Genomic DNA, 20,758 nt, shown 5'->3' with positions numbered 1-20,758 from the left:
TCCAAACACAAGCCAAACTACCAAACTAGATACAAATTATACCTGCACGTACACTCTTAAAAATAAAGGTGCTTCAAAAGGTACTTCAAGCTATGCCATAGAAGAACAATTTATGGTTCCACAAAGAACCATTCAGTCAAAGGTTCTTTAAAGAACCATCTCTTCCTTACCTTTTTATAATCTGAAGAACCTTCTTTCACCACAAATAACCTTTTGTGAAACAGAAAGATTCTTCAGATGTTAAAGGTTCTTTATGGAACCATTCAGACAAAAAGGTTCTTCTATGGCATCGTGAAGCACCTTTATTTTTAAGAGTGTAATCTCTGTAGGGAGACTTGTAGTCTTTTAGGAAGTCTCTCCAAACTGTTCATTGACATGAAGAAAAGGAGCTAATCCCAGATTTGTTAGCAATGCAAATACAGCATGTTCAAGCACAAAGAGGGATCTGAAAGCTGACAGGAAGGGAAAAAATGATCTACAAATCTAGCAGAAAAGTAAGAAACAGTTTGCACTGCGATTCAAAATGCATTTAGGACTTCGTTAGGACTTCAGATGTCCATTTCTTTAAAAGACCTAAAAAAAACCTTCCCTTTAAACAATATAAATTTGGGCAGTGTAAATAGCAGGATTTTCTTAGTGATTTGCTTTTTACACTAAGGCCCCGTTTACACTAGTGTGTTTTTGTTTTAAAACGCATAACTTTTGCTATGGTTACACCTATCGAAGGCGCTGCAGACCCTGTTTTAGTTTGAAAACTCCGGGGTAGCGTTTCAGTGTAAACGGACCAAAACAGAGACTTTTGAAAACGATGGCGTAGCTGCTCACATTCGCTCTGCGTATCCTTGACGACCGGGTAAACAATAACATCATGCTCGTTGTTGTACCCATCGAAATGTATGGGTAGATTCCCCATTCGACTGCTCGAAGCACGCAGACACGTCCGCCATCTAAATAATAGGGCATCTACATATACATATCTATGGTAGTACCTACATGAATGGTCACGTGACTTGCGTTTTCGGTTGTGTAGTTTAAACGTTTCTAAAACGCAATGGAAACGCCAGTGTAAACGGGGGTTAATTTTCATTCTAAAACGCCATTTTAAAACGAAAACGCACTAGTGTAAATGGGGCCTAAGTGCAAATAGCTATAGATTATATTTACTCTATGTTAAAATAGCAGGATTTTCATCTATTTATACTATTTATTTCATATATACTACAATTATCTGCACCTCAGTATTGTAGTACATTATAAAACATGCAAAAATAACGTATTGAGTGCAAATTACAATTTTCATTCAAAATTATTAAATGGATGCCACCTTATTGGGCCAATAAAGCCCTCCCTACACCTACCCTAACCCTATACCGATACTTTATTTTCAACTTTTCGATTATTTCCTTAATTTTTTTTATTGAAAATAAATCCCTTTTCGACAAGAAATGACATTTAAAAAGGGAGGGGAAAAAAGTTTGGCAAAAGGCAGATTCAAACGATCGCGTCAAAAAGACAAGGGCAGGCACTTTACCATCTACACCACTAGAGCTGTTGTTTGACAGTTGTCTTTTGTAGTGTTGATTAGCCCTCTGCCAGCAAGGCGGGCTATTTGCAATTAGTGTAAATAGACACTCCGATAAATTTACCTGAGAAACACAACTGTGTAAGATATTCAGATATGTTTTCAGAAAACATATGCTGAATTTAGTTTATTTTTCTAGTTTTAAGTCTAAATCCCTCTACATTATGCTAAATTTATGCTTAACCAATTTGCACTCTCCTCACAACCCCTGTGCTAGTCGTGGGTGGGTGTATTTTCGTTGGACACACATGAGTATTTATCTCTCTGCTCTAGATCTCGTTTCTTTGATAGAGTAACACATTTCACGTAAGAGTGGCCTTTGAAATGAAGACCGTCTCATAGGTACCATGACAACCGTTTGACTGACAGCCAGCGAGGTGAGCTATCCTCAGATGCTGCTGTGACACTGACAGTAAAGCTTGATGAGCAGACATGTCGACCCTGCTACTAACAATCCAAGAATGTGTAGCGTGGTGTCAACAACTGCAGGACGTGCCGGTTTCATTTAGAGAATCAATGAATGTCATAAAGCACATCACTGCCGCGGGGACCAACTGATGCAATCGGTCTAAAGACACTGTAGACAGTGATTGATGTAACACTATTCTCAATGCAAGCATGTGTGTGTGTGTTCTAAAGTGTACAGACGAGGTTTGCCTGACTTTTGACAGATTATAATGTTAGGAATACATTTACATAATGAATTTAAACAAGTTGGTGTCAATAGATATTGATCTTTTACATGATTAATTCACCCAAAAATGAAAAATTCTATCATCTTTTAGTCACCATCATGTAGTTCCATACATGACTGACTTTCTTCTGTGAAAAACAAAAATAGATATTTTAAACAATGACTTTCAGAGAACAACAACTTAAATTTTGGTCTTTTCCTCACATGAGTGAGCTTTTTTCTTATTTTGGAGCTAGCTTGGCAGCTCCAGTTCTCATTCACTCTAAATCTGTTGAAAAGTGCCGGCAGAATTTTCATCAACAGACAAATATTTTATAGAAGAAAGTCATACAGGTTTGAAAAACAAATGATAGAGGTCAGTAAATGATGACATAAGTGGCCTTTTTTAGACAAAACCGTTTACATAATAAATTAGAGCAGGTTTATGTCAATATCTGTTGATCTTTTTACAGAACAAGTCTCATAGATGTCAAAACGGCCACTTACACTCGATGGTTAGGAATGATCTTGAAGCCGTCTCTGAACCATGTGACCTGAGGGCGAGGGTAACTGGTCACAGCGGGAGGATTCAGGACAGCAGCTCTTCCCTGAGAGACCGTTTTCCTCTGTTCCAGTTCAGCAAAGTGATCCATGTCTAAGAGAGAGAAAGAAATGGATAAAGAGAGAAAGAGATGGAGAGGTGCAATTTAGTAAAAATGGCTACTGCTTAGGGTTGTGCCGATAGACAATAGTATGGTGTAGCGACGATAGTGAGAGATATCTCCTGTGGCTGATGACTTTGACAATATCAAAACGATTATTATTATTATAAGGCTAGAATTATTATCTAATTAATATTAGGGCTTAAGTAATATGTCCCATCATATTTCCTTTTACGGGTTTTTACAGTGTTGCGCATTATAACCAATCACACACGATTCTGTTGTGCTTATGAATGCAATGGCCAATCAGAAGTGTTCAGATGAGTCATTGGTGAAAAACTGGAGTTTTGTAGTTCAGTGCGTGCTCGCTGACTGAATTCTGCTCTGTCGCAAATTCTCTCATCATAAACAACAAAGTGCAGATGTGTGTGCGATGTAAGTTTAAGAGATGGCATCACTGATTATAATGGGAGTGTTTTTAAGTGCATAAACTCGCGCTAGACTGAAGTCAGTGATGATGTTCTTTGATGATGTAAATGTTCTTTGCTCATTTTCTGTAGCTGCTGTTTGTATAACTGAGGAAATGTAAGCATTATAATTAGTAACTTAGAATGCTTTTATTAAATTGTGATAATGTTAAATATAAAATTCAGTCTACAACTCGAATTCCAGAAATGTTGGGACGTTTTTTAAATTTGAATAAAATTAAAACTAAAAGACTTTCAAATCACATAAGCCAATATTTTATTCACAATAGAACATAGACAACAGAACAAATGTTTAAACAGAGAAATTTTACACTTTTATCCACTAAATTAGCTCATTTCAAATTTGATGCCTGCTACAGGTCTCAAAAAAGTTAGCACGGGGCAACAAAGGGTTGAAAGAGCAAGAAATTTTGAAAAGATTCAGCTGGGAGAACATCTAGCAACTAATTAAGTTAATTGACATCAGGTCTGTAACATGATTAGTTATAAAAGGGATGTCTTAGAGAGGCAGAGTCTCTCAGAAGTAAAGATGGGCAGAGGCTCTCCAATCTGTGAAAGAGTGCGTAAAAAGATTGTGGAATACTTTAAAAACAACATTACTCAACGTCAAATTGCAAAGGCTTTGCAAATCTCATCATCTACAGTGCATAACATCATCAAAAGATTCAGAGAAACTGGAGAAATCTCTGTGCGTAAGGGACAAGGTCGAAGACCTTTGTTGGATGCCCGTGGTCTTCGGGCCCTCAGACGACACTTCATCACTTATCGGCATGATTCTGTCATTGACATTACTAAATGGGCCCAGGAATACTTCCAGAAACCACTGTCGGTAAATACAACCATCTGCCATCTGCAGATGCCCACTAAAGCTCTATCATGCAAAAAGGAAGCCATATGTGAACATGGTCCAGAAGTGCCTTCGTGTCCTGTCGGCCAAGGCTCATTTAAAATGGACTGTTTCAAAGTGGAAAAGTGTTCTATGGTCAGACGAGTCCAAATTTGACATACTTGTTGGAAATCATGCACGCCGTGCCCTCCGGGCTAAAGAGGAGGGAGACCTTCCAGCGTGTCATCAGCGTTCAGTTCAAAGGCCAGCATCTCTGATGGTATGGGGTGCATACAGTGGGGCAAAAAAGTATTTAGTCAGCCACCAATTGTGCAAGTTCTCCCACTTAAAAAGATGAGAGAGGCCTGTAATTTTCATCATAGGTATACCTCAACTATGAGAGACAAAATGAGAAAAAAAATCCAGAAAATAACATTGTAGGATTTTTAAAGAATTTATTTGCAAATTATGTTGGAAAATAAGTATTTGGTCAATAACAAAATTTCATCTCAATACTTTGTTATATACCCTTTGTTGGCAATGACAGAGGTCAAACGTTTTCTGTAAGTCTTCACAAGGTTTTCACACACTGTTGCTGGTATTTTGGCCCATTCCTCCATGCAGATCTCCTCTAGAGCAGTAATGTTTTGGGGCTGTCGCTGGGCAACACGGACTTTCAACTTTCGATGGGGTTGAGATCTGGAGACTGCCTAGGCCACTCCAGGACCTTGAAATGCTTCTTACGAAGCCACTCCTTCGTTGCCAGGCGGTGTGTTTGGGATCATTGTCATGCTGAAAGACCCAGCCACGCTTTCATCTTCAATGCCCTTGCTGATGGAAGGAGGTTTTCACTCAAAATCTCACGATACATGGCCCTATTCATTCTTTCATTTACATGGATCAGTCGTCCTGGTCCCTTTGCAGAAAAACAGCCCCATAGCATGATGTTTCCACCCCCATGCTTCACAGTAGGTATGGTGTTCTTTGGATGCAACTCAGCATTCTTTCTCCTCCAAACACGACAAGTTGAGTTTTTACCAAAAAGTTATATTTTGGTTTCATCTGACCATATGACATTCTCCCAATCCTCTTCTGGATCATCCAAATGCTCTCTAGCAAACTTCAGACGGGCCCAGACATTTACTGGCTTAAGCAGGGGGACATGTCTGGCACTGCAGGATTTGAGTCCCTGATGGTGCAGTGTGTTACTGATGGTAGCCTTTGTTACTTTGGTCCCCGCTCTCTGCAGGTCATTCACTAGGTCCCCCCGTGTGGTTCTGGGATTTTTGCTCACAGTACTTGCGATCATTTTGACCCCACAGGGTGAGATCTTGCGTGGAGCCCCAGATCGAGGGAGATTATCAGTGGTCTTGTATGTCTTCCATTTTCTAATAATTGCTCCCACAGTTGATTTCTTCACACCAAGCTGCTTACCTATTGCAGATTCAGTCTTCCTAGCCTGGTGCAGGTCTACAATTTTGTTTCTGGTGTCCTTTGACAGCTCTTTGGTCTTGGCCATGGTGGAGTTTGGAGTTGGACTGTTTGAGGTTGTGGACAGGTGTCTTTTATACTGATAACGAGTTCAAACAGATGCCATTGATACAGGTAACAAGTGGAGGACAGAGGAGCCTCTTAAAGAAGAAGTTACAGGTCTGTGAGAGACAGAAATCTTGCTTGTTTGTAGGTATCAAATACTTATTTTACCGAGGAATTTACCAATTAATTCTTTAAAAATCCTACAATGTGATTTTCTGGATTTTTTTTTCTCATTTTGTCTCTCATAGTTGAGGTATACCTATGATGAAAATTACAGGCCTCTCTCATCTTTTTAAGTGGGAGAACTTGCACAATTGGTGGCTGACTAAATACTTTTTTTGCCCCACAGTAAGTGCATACGGTATGGGCAGCTTGCATGATTTGTAAGGCACCATGAATGCTGAAAGGTATATAAAGGTTTTAGAGCAACATATGCTCTCCTCCAGATGAGGTGTATTTCAGCAGGACAATGCAACACTACACACTGCAGCTATTACAACAGCATGGCTTCATAGTAGAAGAGTCCAGGTGCTGAATTGGCCTGCCTGCAGTCCAGATCTTTCATATATAGAGAACATTTGGCGCATCATTAAACGAAAAATACATCAAAGACGACCACGAACTCTTCAGCAGCTGGAAACCTATATCAAGCAAGAATGCGACCAAATTCCAACACCAAAACTCCAGTAACTCATAACCTTGATGCCCAGACTTCTTCAAACTGTTTCGAAAAGAAGAGGAGATGCTACACCATGGTAAACATGTCCCCGTCCCAACTATTTTGAGACCTGTAGCAGGCATCAAATTTGAAATGAGCTCATTTTGTCCATAAAATTGTAAAATGTCTCAGTTTAAACATTTGTTATATTATCTATGTTCTATTGTGAATAAAATATTGGCTCATGTGATTTGAAAGTCTTTTAGTTTGTAATTAAGTCTGTAATTAAAGATTTGACATGACATGAATATGCTACTTGATATGCTTTTAATGAAATTTGAAAGCTCTCTGATCCTCCATAGACAGCAAGGACACTATCATGACCAACACACAGAAACGTATCAAGGACATCGGTAAAATTGTCCATAATTTTACAAAACTACAAGAATACATTTTGTGCGCAAAGAAAACAATAATAACATAATTTATTCAGCAATTCTTCTCCCCGAGTTACCGTCTTCTGCCATTTTGGAGAGTACCCCAGAACGTAATCAAAGTAATCAGCGTTGTTTACGTTCACCATGCACGTGCTATCTACTGAATGTAAACAACGCTGATTACAGATCAGAGAGCTCTCAGATTTCATCAAAAATATTTACGGATTTGGAACAACATGAGGGTGAGTAATTAATGACAGAATTTTCATTTTTGGGTGATCTAACCCTTTAATAGATGACACTCACGTTAGGCTGCTTTTAGCCGTACCCTGGAGTTGGTTCACTCTCTGGCTATGAAACTAAATAAGTAAGTAATGAATAAATTTGCATGATGATATCATGTATCGGCGATCTCACAGGTTGACGATACGACGATATGTCTATGGAGCATATCACCCAACACTACTACATGGCTTTTTGTGGCTTTTGCTGTAATACACTTGTATATGTGTCCAATACGCCTACTGTACTTCAAACAGTAAATAAAGTGTACTGGAGTGACAGCATATTTAGAAATTACTGGAGTGTTTCTTGAATGTCACTTTTAGTTCATCCCCTATGGGACTCCTGTGCTACATGCATATGTGAGTGTTCTAGGTGAGTGTGGTGATGTGTGAAATCCATTTGTGCTTTAGCCTCCCGGACTCCCTTTCTAACAACATACACATGTACTTACAAGCCACACGAACATCGGCCCTCGTCTGGATCAGCGCTCCCATCCTGTTCCTCACTGCGCACTGATATACACCCGCGTCCTCACGCTTTAACGACGTAATCGTGTACCTGGAAGAGAGAAAGAGATTTGGGATTTACATGGTGCTTACTTGAAGTTCTTGCTGTGCAGTACACACTATACTGCAGACATGTCCTTTTGAGTGTGAAACAGCACATTATACAATGATAAATGTTTTAAACAGCAGTGTACTACACTGTTGTCTCATTATAACCTCATACACTGCATGTTTAATTCAGTGAGTCACTTCAAGTTATCAAACTTCTTTAATCCACTTTTGCATAAAAATGTCTTCACTGCTGGCAGTTTGATCCAATAAAGAGGCAAGGAGGAAATATAAAAAAATTGGGGTAGTGCAGTTTATTCGTCGCACTTTAATTAATAGTTCAAATCAAGTGCACTGCATTGTGGAATAAAAAGTATACCACACTATATGATTTTGCATACCGTTCACCATGTTATAGAATATACAGTACCACAGAAATAGCACGAGTAGTATGATACTGTTATTTTGAATGAATTCCAAGACTTGGCTCTTATATGACAGTCAAACATGTGTTATCAGTACCTGCAACATGATTTCTTCTACCTGTACAATAAACAGACAAGAAGTTTGAAAGTGAACACTAATAAGTGCTTGGATTTATGAGCAGATGGATGTGAGTGTGTGCTGTTTAATGAGAAAGATTACAAGCCCACAGGGTCAGAGCTGCTCAAATCTGTGTTGATTCGGTTTTAACAGATGACTGTGTTTAATCCAGAAGTGATGGTTCACATGGATTGAATGTGGAATAAGCTGCACTGATAAAAACTCAACGCTCTGTCATTTTTTATAGACATCTCAACCATAAGGAAAAGATTCAGAGGAACACTAAAAAACATTACATTTTAATGATACTGTCAGGATGAAATAGAAAGAGAAGAGAGATAAATCATACAGGTTTTAATTTTAATATTATTTATATACTATTACAGTTTTATTTGATAGTTTTGGAATTTGTATTTTTCTAGTATTCATAGTATTAATCAGTTTTCAAATGCATTTTAAATATTTTAGTAAGTTTGTTATGTGTTTTTGTATATTTAGTTTAAGTATATTTAGTTTTAATTTATTTTTATTTCAGTTTTTTTTTTTACTTAGAATTCAACTTTAGTATTTCTACTTCTAGTATTTTAACTTCAGTTCCATTGACTGCCAAGTAAATTACACTGTCAAGGCACAGAAAACAATAAAAAAAACATTGTCAAAATAGTCCATCTTCCATCAGTGGTTCAATCTGAATTTTATGAAGCGACGAGAATACTTTTTGTACGCAAAGAAAATAAAAATAACGACATTTATTCGACAATTTATCTCCTCTCTGTCTCTCTGTGTCATTTAGGAGAGCATCCGATGGATGCAAAGTGCGTAAGCTATTCTCTGGACTATTTTGACAATGTTTTATATACTTTTCTGTGCCTTGAAAGTGTAATTTAGTTGGCAGTCAATGGGACAGTCACAAGCCACCCGGTTTTCATCCAAAATATCTTAAATTGTGTTCCAAGGACGAACGAAGCTTTTACGGGTTTGGAACAACATGGGGGTAAGTGATTAATGACAAAATTTTCATTTTGGGATGGAGTATCCCTTTAACTAATATATATACTGTATTTTATTTTACTTCAGCTTCTTTTTAATTAACAAAATTGGTTTTAATAGTATTGATTTTAGTTAACAATAATGACAAATCTGTTTAGAACAATGTGAGGCAATTATTAAAGTTTTCATAGCAACATTATAACCAAACAATTGTTGGTAGCTATTGACTTCCATAATAAGGCAAAATATACTATGAAAGTCAATGGCTACCATCAACTGTTTGGTTACACATGTTTTCCAAAATATCTTCTCATGTGTTGTTGAGCATTAAAAAGATAATTCATACCTGTTTGGAACAATGTAAATGATGACAGAATTTTCATTTTTGGGTGAACTACCCCTATAAAGTCAAATTTCATTGCTTTAAAAAAGATGAAAATAGACCTCATCGCTCATCTTGCTAACACTGTTCTTATTATACATCATTTCTTTATTATACACAACTCTGAGGTCACTGTAATAATAATGTCTCCAAAACACGAGGGGTCAAAGATGGATGACCAGACAAGAGAAAGAGGCCAAAGAAGGGAACAGGACAAATGAGATCCCAAAGGACTTGGCACCGTCTATTATTTTATACTGTAGCACTATTTTGTGCAGTACAATCCAGAATCCAATGACCTCGGTATATGGGTGCCAGTTAAGATAATGGTTACTTATACTAAAATAGTGCGACAAACTACTTTAAAAAATGAAATGAAAATTTGAGATTTGTGTATTGGGGGGTTTTATGTTTTGCTGTTTTATTCAGACTTCATGATCTGGAATAGCACCTCAAAGATCAGACGTTAAAGCCCATTTTAGTGTGATTAATGATCTTGTTTCAGAAGGATTGTTCCTGTTGCATGATTTTGGATAAGAGATATAAACAACTAAATCAATTAAATATATATGTCTAAACGTGCAGACAGCAGAGTGTACAGTATGTGTTGATTATTACCTGTACTCTGGTGTGTATTCAGTGATATCTGTGCTGTTTCTCATCCATTTGAACTCCAGCGGCCAGCTGCCCTCAGCCAGACAGGTGAGCACGAGTCTGTTCCCCTCCAGGTGTGTCTGTGCACCCCCTGCCTCTGTTTTAAAGTACGGAGCCGTGTCTGTGAAGAGAACATCAATAACAGAATGAAAACCCATGCTTAATTTTGATATAATGAACAATTAAACTTCCCCAAATGTGCAAAGATGGTTAATTATGATGCATGAATAAAAGCACACTGAGCATAAGAATAAAGTGCTGACCATGATATTTCAAACGGTCAAGGCCCACATACTGGCCAAATATTACTCTGATTAATGACCGATATATCACCCAGGCTGATTCACCAGCCAATATTTGGCCATTTCGAGACTGATAACTGTGCCCGAGTACACATTTAGAGTACATCTATAATGTATATATATATATATATATATATATATACATTAGATTTTCCTGTTATTTTTGAAAGACGTTTTCTCATTACGATTTAAAATAGCTGTTTTCTATTTCAATATATTTCAGAATGTCATTTATTCCTGTGATGCAATGCTGTCTTCAGTGTCACATGATCCTTCAGAAATGATTCTAATACGCTGACTTGCTGCTCAAGAAACTTTTATTTTATAACATTTATTATTACTGTTAAAAACAGTTGTGCTGCTTAATATTTTTGTGGGAACTGCGATACTTTTTTAGGACTCTTTGATGAAAAGGAAGTTCAAACAGCACTTTCTTTCTTTCATTTATTTATTTAGGCGACAATGTAAGAGTCTTTACTGTCACTTTATCAATTTAATGCATCCTTGCTGAATAAAAGTATATCATTTTCCTCCAAAAAATCTTACTGACCCCAACATTTTAAACCATATACTATATAAAGTAAGGATGCTCAGACAAAGAGGAATACGTTTTAATAGTGACTTTGTGCTGTGTTTAACCAACAAATAGCTTTACACTTAAATATGAAAAAGTAAAAAATACACACTTCACCTTTAAGTCATCAACTGAAATGGCTGGCGCTTTCTATATTAGGCTTTCTGGTGCCCTCTCTTGCAGAACCTGATTTTACCAAGTGTGACATGTTCCTGGATCAACATCTTTGTTGACCGTGGAACAACATTGTGATTAACCAATCAGATTTGAAGAACCAGTTTATAGTTTTTGTGAAGTTTTGACTTACAATCAGTATTTGGTGCTTGTACATCAGTGTCATTCATCTATCATTTCCTCTGATTTTCAGGATTACTCATGGTTAAGGTTAGTTTTAGGTGTAGGGATATGATCAAGACTAAATTTTTGGATTAAAATGTTGTTCCCGGGGCAACAAAATATGTTGATCTAGGAACACATCTAACTCTCTAACGTGTGCCCTCTCTTAACACAGTTTTACGTACTGTATGAGTCCTTGGGCTGTAGCAAAAATATTTAGACCATAATAAAAATGAAATATACTTCTGAGAAAATCTGCAAATACACACTTGCCCCTAGACACCCAGTTAATGTGGTATTTGTCAAAAGAATAAGTCACCTTCATGTCAGTATTGCACTGTCAAATTCAGACCAATTTACATAATACACATTCACCCAATAAACGCAGAAAAAGATCTCAAAGGGACTTTCACTCAAGTGCTTTGTGGGAAACTTGTTTCAAAGCCTTTGTATTGTGAATCTAATCTCTCCATCTATAGTCAGAATGGCTTCAGATGACATCACTAATACTGAAGAACATCCAGCCAGTAGAAAACAGTAGGAAAGGCATGTGACCTGAGATGAGACTGATAAAAGGAGCTCTCCTGCTCTCTCTAAATGTGTGGAAGCTGGTATGCAGTTCACACTACATGAATACAGTAAGTTAAAAAAAGACAAAAACATTCCATTCGGTCTTTAGTCATACTAAACTGAATGTATATTCACTAGACATACTGTAAGCTCTGTTCCATAAAACAGCGATCGATTTGGAAAGCTTTTCAAGAAGCAGCAAAAGAGCAGGACTGACTTGAAGCGCACACAAAAGACAACTTACAATTGATTCTTGATGAATTCTTGAGCATTTCAAGTTAACAACATGGCACTTTTTGATTCCAGCATGTGGCTAAGCTAGCAATACTTGAGGAAAACAATCAATAGTTCAATTTCATTTGAAATAATTTTGTTGATACATTTTAGAAATTCTGGCAAATATCATAAACAAAATTTTCATTTACGAATTTCATGTGGCAGTCAATAACCAATACATAGCTGATATTATAAATCCATACTGCTTTGTTAAGAAAAATATCTTTTTACTCCACTTTATTCACAGTTTGTTTGATTGAGTTCTGTAATTGCATTGTATATTTTGTATGTACACATGATGCTGCCTAAGGATTTGGGCAAAACAAAGTATCTTAGAAGGCAGCAAGATGCTGCTGCATAGCTTTGGCACAGTCTTCTCGTCTGGTGTGTTGCCCAGGTCAAAATTCAAATGAAACATTCTTACTGTCTCTGCTGGATAAAATGACTTCAGTTTTTTTATTGTGAAGCTAAAGGCCAATGCCTCAGTGGCTCCCATCACACTTGTTAGTAAATTACTCGCCATTTAGCAAATGCTTTCATCCAAAAAAAAGACTAATTGCAGAAACAGCCCTCCTGGAGCCACTAAGTGCTTTGCTTAAACGCACAAAGGTGAGAGAATAGAAATGTGAAGCATTAACTCTTAACAAGATCTTATAATTTTCTGAAGAAAACGTGAGTGATTTTTGCCTATGTCAGTAAATGATGCAGGGTGAGTTTTTAAATGCAATTTTTTTTACAATTTTACTACCCCAGATAATTCAGATCAAAATTAATTTGAATATTTTGGGGGACAAAGTAATATACAGTGGTGGCCAAAATTGTTAGAACACCTGACAGATCTGAAAATATTGACCTTTTTTGCCTCCAAAACATGATTTCGTTTCATAATGTTCAAGAAACATGCAGATGGTTGCTCTGAGCACAACAAATATCAGATGAAGTGAGTTGTACCGCTTTTATCCACTTTTAACTTGAATATTTGGTATGTCCACCTTTTGCGGCAATTACAGAAGCAAATCTTTCTGGCATAGTGTCAGTATATTTCCTGAGAACTTCAACACTAATGTTATCCCATGCCTTCTGCAACTCAAGCAAAAGGCTTTCCTATGAATGTACAAAAGATCTGTCCAGTTTATTTTCCAAATTGGCTCAATGTGGTCGAGGTCCGGACTTTGAGGGGGCCAGTCCATCATTTTAAATGATCCAGCAGATTCAAAACAAAAACAAATGACTAAAATTTTAAATTAAAATGAAAACAGAAAATATACAAATAAAATCAATTTAAAAATATTGACAAAAACTACAATATTATATAAATGATAGTAAAATAACTGTTGCAAAAATTTGCAGGGGGAAGACCAGATGGTGGTCGACCAATATACTGCCAAGGCCGATATATCGGCCGATATTTGGTATTTTTCAAATGTCGGGATCGTCCGATAAGTTTTTCCAAGATATCAGCATCAGCTGTCAAAAAACAACTAGTACCAGATAATTACACCTTTTTATGAGACAAAGTTAATTTAGGATGCAGATTCAGATCTTTACAGAAGTTAGATTTTTAAAATATTTTCCTTTTTTACTGTGAACACTCTTATTTGTCAAAGACAGATGAGCAAGAATAACATTAATAGCTACAAAGCACCACTAAATGATAACTAATAGCTCTCCAGTTACTATCATTGTTTGGGACTGAAACTTGGCGCTAACGCATTTAATCCTTAACCGATGAACGATTACTGTGTTCATCTCACAGGAAAGGAGCTTGATGTTGAACTTAATGAGGCAAATCTGTATTTCTTCTAGTGCCAAATACACCATGCGAGGATCATAGCACCCTGTGAGCTGACCTTTTTTGTGGTTCCAGTATAATGAGACGGTGTGACATCCGCATGCACTCACAGCACAATCGTACAGTTTTGGGGAGTACCAAAACTGGTATTTTCCTATGGCCTCAGGATACAGTTACCCACAGAGAAGATCTGAGCGCACAGCCAGGTAGAAGCAAGCATGGGTAATCAGGTGGAAGAAATGGGGTGATCAGTGACATTTACACATCAAACACCCACACAAACATTACAGTGAACTCCGGCACAAGCTGTCCACACACACTTGTACGCGCATACACACATCACACAGACTCACGCAGCGGAAGAGACAGGGTGATCAGTGACATTTCCATAAAGTGGAGGCAGAAGATTCTCAAGGGAACAGGAAACAACAGTATGCACACACATACACCCTTTTAAAAGTGCCTTGCAACCAGGAAATCTCTCTGTGAAGGACTATAGCTCGCTCAAAAGAACATAAAGCAGGAAGAGTACAATCTGTGAAATGGAAAGGACAAACATTATTGAAAGAATCATCAGTCTGTGTTACCTGAAGCATGAAAACTCAAGGACTTATATCAGACATGAAAAACTTTAAGACTAAAAATATACTAATACACGAGTTGGAAAATGCAGTTTAATTTAGTTTTATTGCATTTTTAAATGAAATGTATTGAAAATAATAACTGAATAAACTACTTTAAACAAAAATCTGCATTTTCAGAATCTTAATATTATTAATTAATTAATAATTTAATATATTACTTTAAACAAAACAATAAATGAAACCATGTTTTCAAACTCCAGAGTTTTTAATCAAATATTATTTTTAAATGTAGAAAATTATTAGGCTATTAATAATTATTATTATCTTTCTCTTATATATTATATATTATCTATTTTTAATAAAAGTATTTTTTTCTTGCATATGCAACAAGCATTTTTAGATTAAAATTTTTATAATATATATACCAATAATATATTAATATATTACCATCTGTCTACAATAATACGGTTTGATATTTTAGCATGAAGCTGAGATATAGCTTCAGTATATCAGATTTGATCGGTTTCACATTCAAGCGTCAGTGCCAAAAAATGACATATTACAATAGAAAACAAATTGAAGAAGACGGATGTGTATCTCTAATACTGGGTGTTATGTTACAAAAGAAAAGAAAGGAAAGGAAAAGAACAGACTGAGCTTTTTTGCACCTTCATGCTTTTTGCACTTTTAGTTATAGGCCCACTGTTCATCACAATGTTTGTGTGCTTAAATTCTGAAACATAAAGACAGTTCATCTACTTTCAATCGGTTCCTTGTGTAGTTCACGGATGCACATTTTTCACTGGATTCGTTGGATTCAAAGTTAATTAAAATATATAAAATGCACCTAAAATAAACAGAAACCTTATTTATCCAGTGTTATAAATTGAGTAAAGAGAAAAGCTTAAATTGATGGTGTATGATAATATAGCATAGTATAGTTTTAAAATCAATATTAAATTAAAATTAAAGCACAGTGATTGCATCTCCAATGCATTTTAGCACATATTTCAGTCAATTTCAGATTTAGGATATCTTTTTATACACATGCATAGCTGCAGGCACACGCTGTGACTCTGCAGGATTTCATTTTTGTTTACAAAGTGGCCAATAGTCACCTGCCACCAACAGTTTTCTTCAATCTCAAATGGCATGTGGTTTAAAGGAACACAAAGTGTCCCTTATTTTTCCCTGCTGAACTTTACAATTATACCTTTAGAGAAAATGCGAAAGCAAAAACGTTATATTTCACTAGAAACTGTTTACACTGAAGGAGGGACTTTGGCTCTTAAACAACCTCACAGTCAAAACGCCACCTCGCTGGACACACGCTTGTATTGGCTCGTTCGGAGAACAAAGACATAAAAAGCAGTATAGAAACAGATTCAATTGTTTTAAATATCCCATCACCCTTTTGTGCTCAGGTAGACATGTACAGCTGAGAGAATTAGTTATTCTTCAGAGGGCAAATAGAACAAATGCACAATAATTACTGTTTGCCGCCAGATAAGGGGGTTAGCGAAGCATTCAGCACGTCTTTGTTTGCTTATAATCAAATTAAAGTTCAAAAGCATGCAAAATCTGACAGCTCTGAAAATGAAGTACTAAACTAACACTGAATGAAGAGAGAGAGCAAACAAAAATAAATAGAAAGCTGAAAGAAAAGGACATACACAATCGCTCACTCATACAAACACAGGCAGGCATTTCTAAATGTCTACACCACAGGCTGTATAATGGATGATCGTCATTCTATTGCCTCACTAATGGTTTCATACAGTCTTTACTGTAGATTCCCAGAAAAAAATATTTTATGGCTATATAGCGTTCATATTGAAATGTCTGATTTGCAGTTAAACTTTGGTACCTTAACAAATCTAAGGACATGTTTGAGATCTATTCTGAAAAAGGAGAGACGATTGTATATTTAACTGCTTGTATGCAAGCTCATTTTCATTATCTCTTAATACCACTGCCATTATCCAACACTCACTTTCTCTTAAAAAATAATAGCTTAATTACACTGTTAAATGGTCTCTAAAATCTAAAAAGAATATTCATTTTTATATTGTACATCATAATACCTAAATTCACTTGTAGCTTTTAAAATTGCTTTTAAAAATAGTATATTTTTGCATCGAGATATGGTTTTTATTAATATTTTGAATTTAAATTTTATGTTTTGTTTAGTTGTAGTTTCAGTAATTTTCTTGTCTGTTTTTATAGTTTCTATTAATTTTCATTTCAGCTTTAGTTATTTTAGTACATCAAGTTAAACTAAATGAAAATGACAAATGTTGCCTTGGAAACTAGCTGAAAAATGTGTCTCTATATACAGAATTTCCAGCAAAAAGCCATTGCTCTCCAATTCCTCCAATGTTGTCTTGGAGAAACAGCTGAGATATTGACAGCATTTGTGATATTTCTTTCCTGCAGTTTTTCTTCAACAAAATCCAAATACAGGCTTAAACACGGCTCGACATAAGATTAAGTTATCAGAGAGCCTCGCAAACACAGACACATACCCTCAAAAGCAGAAAAGTTCTCTTGACAGTCCTGCTGTTTCACAAGGATAACATACCCCAGAAATGTCTCGATGTGCTCTAGAAACACTCTTTCAAGTAAAACGGGTGATGAGCCCCATCTAAAAGAGTTACCATTCTCCAAAAGAGAAATCTCTTGACATGCTGTATTAAGAGTATAGCCGTTATATATTCCCTTGGCACCGATCTCAAGCAAAGCTTTCACCTGGTAAAGAAGGGGTGATTTTATTGAAAGGGTGAGAAGTTCTTTCTTTTAACCTTTTCTCAAGAGCATGTCAAAGACTTGATTCTCGCTGATTCTTTCAAGACATTCACCAGAGTAACCTTGTTGTGAATGTCTTGTCTTGACGTGATGGGCAGATGGATCTCTTTTCATTCATTATTCAGATCGGTTTGGATCAAAAAGCATTCATACCAAATTTATCCTGACGATCAAAACCTCACGGAAGGGAATCTACAGACAGGGAGCATATGGCAGGTAATCTTTGATATGAAACTGTAATTGCAAAAAGGTTTTATAAGATTATGATTTTCTCAAGAACTCGATATTAGAAATATTAAATCACTGAATTCTGCAACTGACCAATCAGAACAAAGTATTCCAGAGGCCTGTGTAATAAATAACCATATATACCAGATTTTTATTGAATGAATACAGTTATATGCAGCTGCTACAAAAGAACATTAAGAACATCAAGCACAGAGCAGGTGCGGAAGGTTTTGTGTGTGTGTGTGAACATTCACAAAAATATTAAGCAGCTTTAAAATATTAAGCAACCGTTTATTGGAAATGTTTATTGAGCACCAAATCAGCATAATAGAATGATTTCTGCTTTCTAAATTCAGCTTTGCCGTTACAGTATTAAATGACGTTTTTAAATATGCTAGAATAGTCATTTCAAATTGTAATAATATTTCACGATATTATGTTTTTAGTGTATTTTTGGATTATAAGAGATGATGATCATAAGAGATTTGTGATCGAAACCATTTTTTTTTCAGTCCCAAATCCTTAATATAAGCTTATCTGGTGTGGCAGGAACACTTACTGTATGAAAACAAAAATCTTGAATTAAGATCTCATTTTAATATTGAAAGTAACACTCAAGTGAAAACACAAGATATATATCAGATCAACAATGAAACTCAAACCACTTTAAACCAGAGACAGACCTGCGCAAGTGTAACAAAATGGAAAAAGTCTGTGAAAAAACAACCTTGACAGAATTTCATATCTAAGATGGACAAAAGACAAGTGTTAAATGTCAACGCTTTTACATTTTTCAGGGAGGTTGAAAGCCACTTTGTAAGCCGCTTTCAAAACACTCAGTGTTCAGTTAACTATAAAGAAATGTCTTTTTGTTTTCAGAAATATTGTATTAATGTGAACAGAACGTCAGACGCATGACTGTTCAGAGATTTCTGGCCTTTATATGTCCAGTCCTTTTCTCCTCTAACTTATTACATTTCCCCTCCCTCCTCTCATATTTTTCCACTGTTTGCAATGAAAGCTTGCTCTGTTTGAAAGCTTGATCTTGCTCTATTTGCAGCTTGCAAGTTGTAATATCTCTTTGGTTGCAATTACAAATTAAACAGCCAAAACCTTTAAAAAAATGACTGTGAGCAGATTACCTTTATACCTAGAATTATTTGTCCACTAAGACAAAAAAAGTCTGTATTTAAAACACAAAGTCAGTCAAAAGAGCCTTTTTTCCCAATGTACTAACAATCCCACAACCCTCAGAATTATTAGAGCTGAGATGAAAGAGAAGTACACATGGGAAGTGCTAATTATTACAGAGACAAAAAGTCGGAGTGGTTTTTTCCTGAATTTTCTGACAGCTTGCCAGCTCTCCAGCCCAAATTCAATTATTATTTCCTACTGTTACGCCAGTAACTGAAATTTGTAGTTTTTTTACATTTGTTTTAGGGAACTAAAGAGTCTTTTTCTGACTTTTATATAAACATCCTGCAGAAATGAGTGAGTACGTGGACACTTTTGTGAGAAAACAGCATGAAAAAGTTTAAGTTGCGTCAAATTACTTCTCATCATTCAGCATGTTAACAGGAAATGACATATTTTGCAACTAAGCCTTTTCTTGACCTATGAAGGCAAGTATTACAAGGCGGCACACAGGTGGATTGTCCCTGTAGTAACTGAAACGTGATCTTGGATAAGCTGAAACACTATTCAAAAGGGATTTGTTTTCTAAACAACATCTGATTTGCAATTATTAACATTGGACAGCTGTAATTTTTTTAAGTACCGATTTGGACAGAAAGTCTAAATCCATAATAAATGTGCACCAGGAATTTGCATGCAATGAGAAAATTAAATTTGGTCAACATAAATGAGTAGCTTTGTGAAAATACAATATCTGCAATCACCGACATCCCTATGTGGATGGGATTTCATTTCTCCAGGGACCGACAAGTTGGATGAAAAATAGTAGGTAATTTGCTCTAATTTTTACCCAGGATGTGCAAGAAAAGCACAGATGTGTTTAATTCAGATGCCACTGAAATCCCAAAGTATGCTTGCGAAACAAATTTTCTAAACCTCCTCAGGGAAAACAAGTTACATCTTTAAATGACTACTTGCACAGATACACAAATCTGGCCAACTAAGTTCTTCAACAAATGCAACTTTTATTAAAACGTAAAAGTCCCTCCTGCATAATTTCTCGGATTGCTTCTTCTAAACAAGAAAACCTTCGGAAAGAAAATTCCATCATATCTAATATTATTTGTTTTTAGATGGAAATGTAAAGAAAAAAATGCAATAGCAAGGAGAATTCCTCAGAGATAAACTTCATGGGTGGGACATGGCTACTTGGATTAAGTCAAAGAAAGCAGGATTTGATTTGCAATTTTAAAAAGACTACAACTTAGTGTGTGTGTATGTGGGTGCCAACGCAGAGCCTCTCCCACAGGACACAGCACGGTAGGTGACCTCATTAAAGGGAGACAATTTAATATTTGACAACATCCCCTAGAGGACTTTGGGCAAAGCATGACTTCCTGTTTCCCCAGATTGGCTCTGCTGTGGATGAGGGTGTATGTGTGTACCTGCATATGCGACAAGTACAATTATATCTGCACTGCAGGAAGCAGAGCACTTTCCCACAAGTACAGACAAAAACATTCCTATCCACTATAGTGCTGCTTTGATCAGACAGAAAACTTCATTCTCTCTGCACACTACTTGGAAAACATCTTAAGATGATCAAGATACATGTGTCCATTCCCTGTTGTCCTTTCCCAATAAAATCCACCCACATATTTGTTTAGAACTGTTATGGACTGTTTTGCTTGCAAATGGTGCTTGATCTGTGCATATTTCTCTCCTGATTCAGACAAGATGACTTTTTCACATTATGGATAGAGGACTATTAAAATATCTTCATGGATTTGTTTCTTACAAACACACAATTACTTAAAATAACCTTAACTGATGGACTGGAGTCGTGTGGTTTACTTCGTGTGGATTATTGCGATGTTTTTATCAGCT

At 36.2% G+C, this 20,758-nt stretch overlaps 1 protein-coding gene across 7 annotated transcripts in view; it reads right to left on the bottom strand.

Annotated features, from left to right (window-relative positions):
* The window catches only part of sdk1b (sidekick cell adhesion molecule 1b), a 227,098-nt gene that overhangs the window by 126,519 nt on the left and 79,821 nt on the right, over positions 1-20,758 (bottom strand). For all 7 annotated transcript variants that reach the window (XM_058789555.1, XM_058789548.1, XM_058789564.1 and 4 more), the window contains 3 exons: positions 10,235-10,391; positions 7,599-7,705; positions 2,763-2,910 (listed from right to left, as the gene is read on the bottom strand). In XM_058789555.1, coding sequence (XP_058645538.1) covers positions 2,763-2,910; positions 7,599-7,705; positions 10,235-10,391 — 412 coding nt within the window. The remainder of the gene's footprint in view (positions 1-2,762; positions 2,911-7,598; positions 7,706-10,234; positions 10,392-20,758) is intronic.

The sequence above is a fragment of the Onychostoma macrolepis genome, chromosome 01 (assembly GCF_012432095.1).
Source record: "Onychostoma macrolepis isolate SWU-2019 chromosome 01, ASM1243209v1, whole genome shotgun sequence".
Taxonomy (NCBI): Eukaryota; Metazoa; Chordata; class Actinopteri; order Cypriniformes; family Cyprinidae; genus Onychostoma; species Onychostoma macrolepis.
This window is presented reverse-complemented; position numbering and strand designations above follow the sequence as displayed.